Below are 12960 nucleotides of genomic sequence, written 5' to 3'. Positions count from 1 at the left end.
GGGCTCGCCTCGCTTCAAAAGCGAAGTGCACGCTTCATTGAAGTGAACCGCAATTCTTAAAAAAACATAATGTAAACCTTGCAAAGACACAATATAAATAATCAAAAAGTTCAATTTAAAAACTTAAAAGTAGGTACCACTACCGCCAATTCCTCCATAAACCATAGGACAAGCAAAATCACATAAAAATTAACTTTATAAACTGAAATACACATACAAATTAATTAATAAAGGCTAAAATACTAAATGAGTAGAAAAAAAGGAGAAAAAAAATTTCGCACCTGCCCTAGCTACGAGCAGGTGCCTGGACGGGAACAAGATGAAGAAAGAAGAAAGAAAAAAAAGAGAAGAAGAAAGGAGAAGAAGAAGAAAGAAGAAAGAAGAAAAATTACCTCGAGCTTCACTGTTGAAGTCTTGAACCCTAGCAGCAATTGATTTTGAGAGAAATGGTCTTTACTTAGGTTAGGGGTCTGTTTTGTATAATAAAAAAACAGACCCAAACTTTTTTTTCTTAAAACTGACCCCCTCCGCCACAAAAGCGAGCGCTTTGTCGCTTCTCGCTTCGCGCTTCTTCTACTGAAGCGAGCACTTCGTGTGGTCACCTCGCCTCAGGCATGGAAAAGCGACAAGGCATCGCTTCGCGTCGCTTCTCGCTTAAAGTGATCGCTTTGTCGCTTTTTAAGTCACTGGTGTAATCGAAGGTAAAAAGTGCAAAAAAGCTCTAAGATCGATTGGGGTTTTAAGCGCAAAACGCAAATAAAGCATGGGCTTTAATGAAGAAAGGCACAAACAAAGAAAAAAATACAAATATGTATGTGTCGTCCAAGGCTAATACTTATAAACATCAATAACAAATATATGGACAAAAAAATTGAAAAAAAAAAAACAATAAAGTAAAATATCAGTTCTTTAGTGTCACCTCTTCAGGATTAAGCTCATTGACACGGAACAGTATGCCTTAGAGCATTGATGACGACATTGAAGCGCCCGTTAAGTAAGACGAAGCGCTCAACATGTTTTGTGCCTCGCTTCAGGGATTAAGTGCGCTTTAAGTGCGCCTTTTATGACACTGCGGAAGGGTTGGCGGGGGTGGGGGCAGGGGCGGAGCTAGCATAGCACTTGCGGGTTCGGCCGAACCCAATAACTTTGGTCCAAAAAATGTATTTGTCTTAAAAAATTCATTGAATATGTATAAATTGTTAATTTAGAACCCAGTAACATAAACGATCTAGAATCCTGAACCCACAAGCATTGAATTCTGGCTCCGCCTCTGGGTGGGGGTCAGTGTGGAGCAGAGTTGGGGAAACTGGAAAGCGAGCGCTTCGTCGCTTAAAGCGAGAAGCAAAGCGATGTGATGGGTAGTCCGCTTCAGATCACTGACGCGAAGCGGCTTTATTGAAGTGAGCGCTTTCTCCACTTAAGCGTGAAGCGTGTGCAACGACTGAAGTTAGGGAAGCGTGTACTTTTTATTTTTTATTTAAAAAAGGTGGACTTTTTAGTGTGTCAAAAAGAAAACCATTGGTGCGACTTTCTTCTGTGAGTTACGACTAAGGTTGGGACTTTCTGTTGCTCTTCTTCTTCAAGCTCCAAGTATTGCTGCTGCTGCTTCTTCTTCTTCTCCTTCTCTTCTTGTTTCTCTGTTGTGATATCGTTATTGTTGTGATTTCTTTTTCTTTTCTTCTCGTATTCTTTTGCCTCTTCAGCTTTTATTTTATTTATTTGTTTGTCTATTTGTTTTTTCAGTTTATTAATTTAGTTGAATTTATTTATTTGTTTATCTTCTCTTTTTTTTTTTTCATGTGCTACTGTTTTTTTTTTTTACTTTGTTAATCTACTTGAATTTTTTAATTATTCTATTTTTTTCAGTTTGTTAATTCAGTTGAATTTATTTATTTATTTTTCTTCTCTTTGTTTTTTAGTTTATTTTGAATTTTTTTTAAATTGCACGACAGGGTGGTAGGTGGGGGGTTGGGAACCAGGGGGGTGTGGGGTGGTGTAGGTAGAGTTGAAAGAGAATATTCAAAAAATGTTTTTCCTCCTATTGATAGGAAGTCATTTTCGTACAACCCAGTGATGGTACTAATTTATTGTCTCTGTTCGTCTTCTTGAGCCGAGGGTCTTTCGGAAACAACCTCTGTACTCCTCGGGGTAGGGGTAAGGTCTGCGTCAGTGGCGTACGCAAGATTTTTCGTAAGCGGTGTCACAATTGTAAATAGTAAGCAAATAATAATTCACTTGTAACAACACCATATTGAAAAAATATTGTTCAAATCATACTAATAGAACACAACTCATGTATATTACTACAACTCTTATCGATGAATTTTCATTTTTAATTAGAAATCAAAATAACCTCATTAAAAATAATATTAAATATTTTTTTATAAAGAACCAAACAATCTCACAAAAAATTCATCATTCATTTGATTTCACAAACCATTCTTAATCAATTTCATGCCGAGAGAGAAAATGAAAGGAGAAAAAAGGAAGAAAAAATGCCGAACAACTTGGAATATCAGCCAAATAATTTATTATCCCTAGATTAACAACATGTGACTCTTGACACATTGGATTAATGCTCTTAACACCTAATAGGTCAGTCGTTCAAACTCCAAAAAACATTTTTTTCTATTTCGTTGATGATGCATTTATAAATATAAAACATGAAATAAAAGTTGCCTAGTTTCGAACCCGTTACATCCCCTAAAGAGTTGCAGCTCTTGACCAAATGTGCCACATAGCTATAAATGTCAAGTGGTGTCACTTTTACTGTATTTAACCTATTTCTGTTTCTGCATTTTAATTATATATACATGTTTAGTAAAATTTTCCGAGGAAGCGGTGTCACGTGACAACGCTTCCCCTACGGTAGATCCGCCCCTAGTCTGCGTGCTCACTGCCCTCCCTAGACCCCACTTGTGGGATTACACTGGTTTGTTGTTGTTATATATTTCTAAAACATTAAAGCCATTCAAACACGAGAAAATTGAAAAATTTCATACCAAACAACCCGATAGCTCTATTGTGAATCCATCAGGTGGAAGATAAGGAGGCTTTTTTAGAATAGTGGCTAGAAATTCGATGTCAAAAGGAGGAATTTATTACTCAAACCAATACCCCAAAGAAAGAGGAGTGGAAGACTTCCCCTGAACAGTTAGAAATTCAATTTTTAGAGCACAGAATCTATTCTCGGTCCAGTGAGAAATAATGAGAGAAAAAAACTTTTTCAGAACAATAAATTCAATGTTCAAAGGAGGGGTACCACAAAGAAAAGTAAGAAAAGTAGACTTTTCTGAAATGATAAGCAGAAATTCAGTTTTTAGAGGAGGAACTCAAATCAATACCAATACTTTGATCCTTTAAAAAAAATATAAAGAAGAAGTTTAGGAATATGCTTTACTAAAAAAGTTTTGAAAAATTGATTAGTGATTCGGAGGAGGCACTGCCACATGAATAGGTAATTATTAATCGGCGCGGTGTCAACATCACTAAAAATAAGAGTGCTTTCGTTAGGATGGTCATCAGAAAAAGAAGGAAAAAATTGGCGGCATAGATCGTGTAATGCTGCTTTCTATCGGTAGAAGCTTCTTAGGTTTCTACCTAGGCTAACTGAAGCTTTGATACCATGTTAAAGAAGGGAGAAGACTTCATATTGAAATGATGATTAACAATGTACAAGAGGGACTAGTTATATAAGAGTCACATGCTATATTGTATATCGTAGGTTATAATTCTGTATAGCTTATAAGGTAAGTATTTCCAAAATTAAGTACAAAATGTTTTACAATTTTTAATATATATTCTATAATATTTTACTTACCTTTATTGCTTTTGTATACCTGTAGTACTAGTGCATTCTCATATTTCCTATTCTTAGATTTCTAATAATTACCTGCTGCTTTTTTGCTTCGGTTATCTTTTTTCTGACTGTGGTTACTACTTTTCTTTACCCGGATTCTCCTTTACTGTATTTCTTTATCTAAACTGCTGTGATATTCGTTTCTTGAGTTGAGGGTGTATAGGAAACAACTTCTCTATCTTTACAAGGTAGGGGTAAAGGCGCACACACTACCCTCCCCATACCCCACTTGTGGGAATATACTGGGTATGTTATTAGAAACATTTAGAATCTAGGCACAGATAACTTTATCAGTTCTCTCGGCTTTCAACTTGTTTAATGACTTGATTTGAATGTTTATAGACCAAAGTCTGTATGCTAAATGTGTGGCAAGAGATGTGAAGGGGCAACTAAACATTTCCAGAGACCTTGCCATTATGCTGATAAGATACTAACATGTAAATGTTCGTTTGATTTATTAGCAACCACATTCTAGTATCTAGTTTTCCATTTTGTAAACATGACATGTTTCATGCAGTTCTTGAAAATTATATTGCTGATCTCACTCAGATAGTATTTTTCCGAAAAGTTGAGTAATGTTGTATTTACTGAAAACCGATTTTCTTTTTGGTGTCCGGGCCAACTTGTACCCACCTCGACTATTCGACCATATACCTGCTACCTCCCACTAGGTACCGGGTAACTCAATAGGCAGATGGGTTTTGTGAAACTGATTTCTACGACTTCTCAATCTGAGAAAGAGACGACTTGGGATATTTATTTGAAAACTAACACCATGCCAGTATATTTTGAGTGCAGTGTTCCCTTCTCATCTTTTTGTTTGCGTTAATGCTGGTTATGAATTCTGACTATCTCTGTTAAAACTAAAGGACCTATTCATCTGCACTGGCCATTTACAGGAAAGCTTGAAGATCTTCTTGATTGCTTTCCTTTGATTACCTATTTCTCTTAAGTGGGCAAGTTGTGTGTAGAGGAGTACCGGATCTTCTCTGTTTCATATACCATTTTTTCTTTCAGTGGAAGCTATATTTCTGCCAGTCATTTTTGCTTGACTCATATTTGGGAGTTATTAGTAATCTGAAAGGTTGTCTTGTACATTTTAATAATATTTTGAGATATTCGCTACATACAATTAACAAACTTGATATTTATGTCTATCCATCTGAGTTTATTTTCACTTTGAAGTTCTATGCTTTTCTCTTAACAGAAACAAATTTCAGTGTTCTTAATGTGCCTCTTTGAATATCATTTATTGGTCAATAACATTAAAAGATCGAAACATGGGTTAGTGGCATTTATCTGGTCAGTAACATGAACACTTACTGGTGAGCTGCATGTTCCAGAAGCTGGAAAAGGTGCAAATTGCTCTACAGTCGGAGCAGAAAGTTCGTGAGGCTCTCAAGGGGAAACATGCAGCTGCTGTTTCAGAGCAAAGACATTACAATTCTATCTTAAAAGCTTTCCAGGTAAGGTCCCTACTAATATGATCTGAAGAATATAAATCTAAAAGTTGTATTTGTAAATGAATCTTAAAACTTTGTTTGTTTCCTTTTTACTTATAGTTTTCTTGAGATGTTGCACTTGGACAACGCATAACATCTAACTGACTCGTTAAGGGACACATTTATCTGCACTTCTAGAATACATCCAGCTAAAGTTTGACTCATTGAGGGACACAATGTATAAACAGAATAGCATATGGATGACTGCAGCTTTTTATCTCTGTAGCAGTGGGCTGGCCTGCTGGGTTAGAAATGGGCAGGTTTCATGCGGGTTTTAAAGAAAAGTAGTCTATCTTCCCAGAAGGGGTGCCGTGGAGCAACGGTAAAGTTGTCTTCGTGTGACCTATTTGTCTCGGGTTCAAGCCGTGAAAGCAACCACTAATGTTTGCATTAGGGTAGGCTGTCTACATCACACCCCTTGGGGTGCGACCCTTCTCTGGACCCTGCGTGTACGCGGGATGCCTTGTTCACCGGGCTGCCCCTTTTTTTAAGTCCATCTTCTCGCTCATATTCTTGCACGCTAAGTGTGTGTTATAGTTGCTCCTCTAATTATAATAGCCTAAGAACACTTGTGCCGCAGCACGCAGGTATTATACAAGAACTTAATTCATCAAGAACCTTGGGTTTCTTTTGGTGCTGGGGGTCATTGGCACGGGTATAGATTCTTGCTACTGCTGCCTTCTGGAATATATTTGCCACCAGACACTTTTAGCAAATCATTCTGCTCATTATACTTGTGAAACAGGGAAATTGTTGAAAAGAACATCTCCCTCTCTTCTTTTCATTTTCTTTTGATTAGAGTTGTCCAGTTATAGAGCTCATTCTAGTTTAACAGTCGTATCAATGTGATTGTTCAGTTCGGATATACTACTTTTGTCAGCAGCAAATGAGTGGTTCCTAATGATATGCTTCTGTTATTTCCAGGTGGAATGTGCAAGGAATGAGAGACTTCGCGAGCAGAATTCACAAGAACATTTACCAAGTTGATATTTATGTCTGGTCGAAGAAGTGTTCCGTTCTACAAGAAATCCAACGGATGGCTACTGGGTTTGAGTACCTTCAATTGTTTGTACTATTTATCTTGTTATACTACGTTAGAAACTTATTTACTCCCGCCAGAGAAGTTACTTAATTACAATTTGATATATAAACTTACCAATTCTATACAATTTAATGATTGTAAAGTATCCCTTAATTATAGGGCATTGGTAACCGAATCCCACACGTTCAACTAACATACCCGCCCCTCACTCCAACATCTCTCAGCCAATCACTTCGGTAATCACATCCAAAAAAATTACTGTTGCTCCCTAATGCATATGTGGTCGTACAAGTAATATAGGATTGAAAGTCCAGATATCGTACCCACAGGACTTGTGATTAACTATTTACTAAATTAAACTAAGACTTTTAATCTATTCAAGTGATTTTCTAAAGATTATTAACTACAACTAATTTAGAGTAGCAAACTAAGAGATTAAAGAAAATAAGTCGGCAATCTTAGAGACGAATGCAATAGGAGAAAATATTCCAGAGCTATGGGTTGGCTAATAATACCGTTGAGTTTTTCACTTGAATTGTCTAATTAATTTATCTAGTTTGTTGATTGACATGGTTAATATTACTCGTAGCCTTCTCCCGTAGTACTACTCGCCTATTCAAGCTAACCTAATGCCTATATTCCTATGGAATTAGGATTAACAAGAATGCATTGATAATTCCCGTATAGTAACCAAGCAAGGCGATTAGGTATATCCCTATCGTAATCGCAAATCCGTTCCCGATGTTCGAGTTCAAGATCTTGCTCTACTCAATCTTATATGCAATCTAGAATTCCCTCTCCCGAGTTCAATCCTAGATTCATAGATAGTATTTAATTGGTGATCAAGCAATCAAATAATTAAGCGCAAGATTGAATAAATAAACCAATATGATAAAATAACAAGAACAATTCAAGTTTCAAACCACAATTCGTGCATAATCATTCTTCCTCACAAGCAAGGAAACACTCTTCGCACAATTCACTCTTCCTCACAAACACGGAAATACCCTTCGTGAAATTTACTATTCCTCACTAAGCATATATACATCAACACCAAGCAAGGTAGGAAGCATGGATAACGTCAAGAAGAGTGATTAAGCATGATACACCGCGTGAACGATAATCACAAATTTTGCACCAACAAACAAATCAATAAACTTCAAGAACCCTATTGTTCAAGTATTTCAACAAAGCACAAACATGATCTTCAACATAAATATAGAACCCAAGTATCTCTAGAATAGCAGACATGGACACGTGTTCATGACGTTGTGTCACGACCCCAGTTTGCCCTCCGTGAACATGTCGTGATGGCACCTAGTACCCTACGACTAGGTAAGTCTAACAATGCGGAAAAACAACATAACTTGCGGAATAATTAATTAAAACTGAACAACAACGGAACTGTATATAAATGCCGCCCGACATATACAACTCCATAATGCGGAAGTCTACAATATCACCCCAAAACCCGGAAACTCACGGGAAACACAGGCTAATAGAAGAGTAATACACTGCTCTAGCTCCAGAATGTCTAAACAACTGAAAGAAAGGAAAGACTATCTACTAAAGCTGGAATAAGATAGAGACTCCTGGTCCGCTGATGCGGCAGAAGTACCTCGAAGTCTCAGCTAGATCTCTCCACCTCGAGAGTGATACGCCTGGGTGGAGGTACCTGGATCTGCACATGAAAAACATGCGCAGAAAGGGCATGAGTACACCACAGCGGTACTCAGTAAGTGCCAAGCCTAACCTCAGTCGGGTAGTGACGAGGAAGGTCAGGGCCCTACTGAGAATAAGCATAATAATAGATCTTGCAACAGCATGAAACAAACGGAAGTAATGAGTACAGCTATGAAGTAAGACGGGTTATACAAGGCAACAATTAACACTCAGAGAATAAGACAACACATAGTAAAACAACTCAATACCAATACCAACGAGGATCTCCCAGGATACCGTTCTGTAGTCCATTTCATCAACTGTCCAAGGAGCTCCCGGGATACCGTCCCGTAGTCCATCATATGAGTATATCCGAAGGATCTTCCGGGATACCGTCCCGTAGTCCAACTATCAATGTGCAGGGGGGATTTATCGGGAATCTGACCCGTAGTCCCAAAGTAAATGTGCAGGGGGGATCTACCGGGAATCTAACCCGTAGTCCCAAAGTAAACAAACAAGGGGGGGGGGGGGGTAGCTACCGGAATCCCACATCCGTAGTCCCAATGTAAATACGCAGTCACAACACGAAGAATATTCAGAAATGAAGCTAAAAAATACAAGGCAACAGGTAGTTCTAGCCTAACATGCTTCACGTAGTGCAAACAAGGCAACTTGAACAAATAGACAATTTAGAACAGCTAAGCATGCTTTTCTAGCTAACACAGTCTATAATTGCAAATAAGAAAAAGCAGATAAGAAAGAAACTCAGTCTAAATATTTAAAGTAAAACTGGATTTTTCAACAATTAGCTCAAGTACGCGCTCGTCACCTCACGTACAAGGCATTCAATTACCAAATATCATATCCTAAGGGGAAAGGTCCCCCACACAAGGTTAGACAAGCCACTTACCTCAAGTCGGCTCCAAAATCAACTCGAAACCACACCTTTGCCACGAGTATCCGACTCCAAATGGCCCAAATCTATTCAATTCAATTACATATCGTAAATAACATCTCAAGCAACTGATTCTACTATTAAATTTAAAGCTAATACGCGAATTTAGGTAAAATAACCAAAACGCCCCTCAGGCCAACGTCTCGGAATCGGATAATTTTTACATTTTCAGAACCCTCGCACTCTCACGATTCTAACCATACAAAAATCTCCCAAATCGGAAGTCAAACACCCACTCAAAACTCAACAATTCGGTCTAAGAAGTTTCTTCCAAAATTTTCCCAATTTTTGATCCCCAATCCGAATTTAAATGATAAAATTAACTATAGATTGATGGCATATAACTAGAAAGGGTTAAAGAAACGTTACCCAATGATCTCCTCTTCAAATCCCTCTCAAAATCGCCCTCTTCCGAGCTCCAATTTGATTTTTCTAACTTTTGAAACAAAACCCTTGAATTTCATATTTCAGTCCAGTGGCTTCCGCTTCTGCGGTCAAGGGACAACACCGGCGGTCCCGCTTCTGCGGAACTTAAGCCGCGTCTGCGGTTTCATTAAAAATCTAAAATTCCGCACCTGCGGTCCTGATCTCGCAGATGCGGATCCGCTTCTGCGGAAATTCCACCGCATCTGCGGAACCTTTAAAAATCTAATATTCCGCACCTGCGGTCCTTATCTCGCAGACGTGGATCCGCTTCTGCGGAAATCCGACCGCATCTGCGGAGCCTGATGAGCCTGGCCAACCCCGCTTCTGCGGTCCTCCACGCCGCATCTGCGGTGCCGCTTCTGCGGTTCCCAAGCCACAGATGCGAAAATACCAGAAGCAGCAATGCTTCAGCTGCTGCAACACTTCTCCGATCTTCCCGTCAACCATCCGAAATCACCCCGAGGCCCCCGGGACCTCAACCCAAAGCGCCAACATCACCTAATACCCCATTCAAACTTTTATCAATCCTTAAAACACCTAATACAACATCGGAAACTCGAACTAATCACCGATTTAAGCATAAGAACTTCATTTTCTCTCAAAACACGCTTTCGATCAAAAACCTAACCAAACCACGTCCGAATGACCTGAAATTTTTCACACACATCCCAAATGACATGACGGAGCTATTGCAACTTCCGGAATTCCATTCCGACCCGAGGATCAAAATCTCACTATCGAACCGGAAACTTCAAAATTCGAACTTTCGGCATTTCAAGCCTAAATTAGCTACGAACCTCCAAAACACGTTCCGAACATGCTCCCAACCCTGAAATCACCTAACGAAGCTAACGGAACCATCGGATTTCCGTTCCGAGGCCGTCTTCACCCTGTTCTGACTATGGACCATTTTCCAACACTTAAGCTCTCATTTAGGGACTAAGTGTCCCAGAACTCTTCGAAACTCAAAACCGAACGTCCCGGCAAATCAAAATAGCAGAAATAAGCTTGGGGGAAACAGTTAATAGGGGATCGGGGCGTTAATTCTTAAGACAACCGGCCGGGTCGTCACACGTTGGTATTGTTACGACTGAATTTAGCGCATCAACAATCTCACAAATAGTCCATCATATTTAATAAAGTTGTAATAGCTAAAGCATGGTCCCTAACATTGATATTTGTACTCATCTTATCATTGAAATCATCTTAAACATAAGTCAAGAAAATCACAAAGTTCTGCAAGGCACAATGAATCATGTAATCTACCCCGAGCATGGATAATCCTGGAACATGCATATACGCTCGTCACCTCGTATATGCATCACCCCCACATGTAGCAACAAATATTATTTTATTAGATAAAATTTTCTCAACAAAGCTAGGCACAATACTTACCTCATTCCGGAACAAATTTCACAATCCAATACCGTCTTCTTTAGAAATATTCCTCAAAATGATCAAAACCTTGTCAAATATCATCTAGGAAAGTAAAACAATGCTCAAGGAAACATTCCCAATCAATAAAAGTTCAATATTTGTCTAAATCCTAAAAGTCAACAAAAGGTTAACCCGACCCACAAGGTCTAAATCTGAAGTCGAGATCAAATCCCGATGACCCATAACCCACGAGTCCAAATATGTGATTTGTTTCAAAATCTGACCTCAATTTGGGGTCTAATCTAAAATTTTATAAATCTCTAGTTTCAACCCAAAACACCCAATTTCTACTCTAAAATTTTTAGATTTGGTAATGAAATTCATTAAAAATAATGGACATTAAACGAAAACAAGTTAAAGTTACTAACCTGTGAAGTTGGGAAGAAATTGCTCTCCAAAAATCGTCTCTATGGAGTCTAGGTCTCGAATATGGTGTAAAATGAGCCAAGTCTCGAAGTCCCCAACTTTTACCCAACTGCAGATATCGAAATTGCGAACACTTGTTGTCAATTGCGATGATTGAAAATGCGAAGCACTGTTCGCAAAAGCGAATAATGTCTTAGCCTCCCAGATGTCGCAAATGCGACAATACCTTCGCATTTACAAAGGTCCTATTCCGCAAGAGCGACCCTGGCTTCGTAATCGCAAAGCTGCCTCAGACTCCCAGTGTCGCAAATGCGAGACATTAATCGCAAATGCGAAGATTGCCCTCATCGCAAATGCGAGCAAAGCTGCCTCTCAATCCCAGTCATCACAAATACGAGCCTGACATCGCGAATGCGAGGCCCGTACTTTCGAACAGGTCCTCGCAAATGCGAGACTTGCAAATCAACAACAATAGAATTTTCCTCAGCTGTCCAAAACCATCCACAACGTATCTGATATTCACCCGAGCCCCTCGGGCTCCAGTCCAGACATCCATACAAGTGTAATAGCATCACACGAACTCGCTCTTAAGCTCAAATCATCAAATTAACATCAAAACTCAAGAAGCAAAACCAAAAAACTCAAGAATTTCAACATTAAACTCAATTTTCCAACTTTTCACATAAAACGCCGATAACATCAAGAAGAGTGATTAAGCATGATACACCACTTGAACGATAATCAAAGATTTTGCACCAATAAACAAATCAATAAACTTCAAGAACCCAATTGTTCAAGTATTTCAACGAAGCTCAAACATGATCTTCAAGATAAATATGGAACCCAAGTATCTCAAGAATAACGGACATAGACATGTGTTCATGGTATTGGTATTGTTAGGACCGAATTTATTACGTCAACAATCTCACAAATTTTCCATCACATTTAATCAAGTTGTAATAAGCTAAAGCATGGTCCCTATCATTGATATTTGTACTCATATTATCATTGAAATAATGTAAAACATAAGTTAAGAAAATCACAAAGTTCAACAAGGCAAAAAGAATCATGTAATCTACACCGAGCATGAATAATCCTGGAACATGCATATACGCTCGTCACGTCGCATATACATCACCCCACATGTAGAACCAAATATCATTTTATTAGAAAAAATTTCCTCAACAAAGCTAGGCAAGACACTTACCTCATTCCGGATCAAATTTCACAATCCTATACCGTCTTCCTTAGAAATATTCCTCAAAATTATCAAAACCTAATCAAATAACATCTAGGGAAGTAAAACAATGCTAAAGGAAACATCCCTAATCAATAAATGTTCAATCTTTGTCAAAATCCCAAAAGTCAACAAAAGTTCAACCCTACGCACAAGGTTTAAATCCGAAGTCGAGACTAAATCCGGATGACCCATAATCCCACGAGTCCAAATATGTGATTTGTTTCAAAATTCGACCTTCATTTGAGATCTAAATCTCAATTTTACAAAATCTCTAGTTTCTACCGAAATCGCCCAATTTCTAATTTATAAATCTTAGATTTGGTAATGACATTCTTCATTTTTGGCGTTTAACGGCCATAAAACTAGAATTCCGCCTGGTTCCAATATTTTTGTATGCTATAGCCCAGGCCTTCTGCCGTGGGCCCGGCCCCCGGAACCGGATGTCGTAATATTTTTTCGTGGCATCAAATA

At 38.5% G+C, this 12960-nt stretch overlaps 1 protein-coding gene across 3 annotated transcripts in view; it reads left to right on the top strand.

Annotated features, from left to right (window-relative positions):
• Positions 1-6578, top strand: part of LOC109212015 (coiled-coil domain-containing protein 93) — a 35188-nt gene extending 28610 nt beyond the window's left edge. For all 3 annotated transcript variants that reach the window (XM_019375625.1, XM_019375624.1, XM_019375623.1), the window contains 2 exons: positions 5203-5325; positions 6286-6578. In XM_019375625.1, the coding sequence (XP_019231170.1) occupies positions 5203-5325; positions 6286-6348 (186 nt within the window). In that variant the 3' untranslated portion in view covers positions 6349-6578. The remainder of the gene's footprint in view (positions 1-5202; positions 5326-6285) is intronic.
• Positions 6579-12960: the final 6382 nt, after the last annotated feature.

Source organism: Nicotiana attenuata, unplaced genomic scaffold, assembly GCF_001879085.1.
Source record: "Nicotiana attenuata strain UT unplaced genomic scaffold, NIATTr2, whole genome shotgun sequence".
NCBI classification, from domain to species: domain Eukaryota; kingdom Viridiplantae; phylum Streptophyta; class Magnoliopsida; order Solanales; family Solanaceae; genus Nicotiana; species Nicotiana attenuata.
The sequence above is the reverse complement of the archived record's forward strand: the minus strand, read 5'-3'. Positions and strand labels throughout refer to the sequence as shown.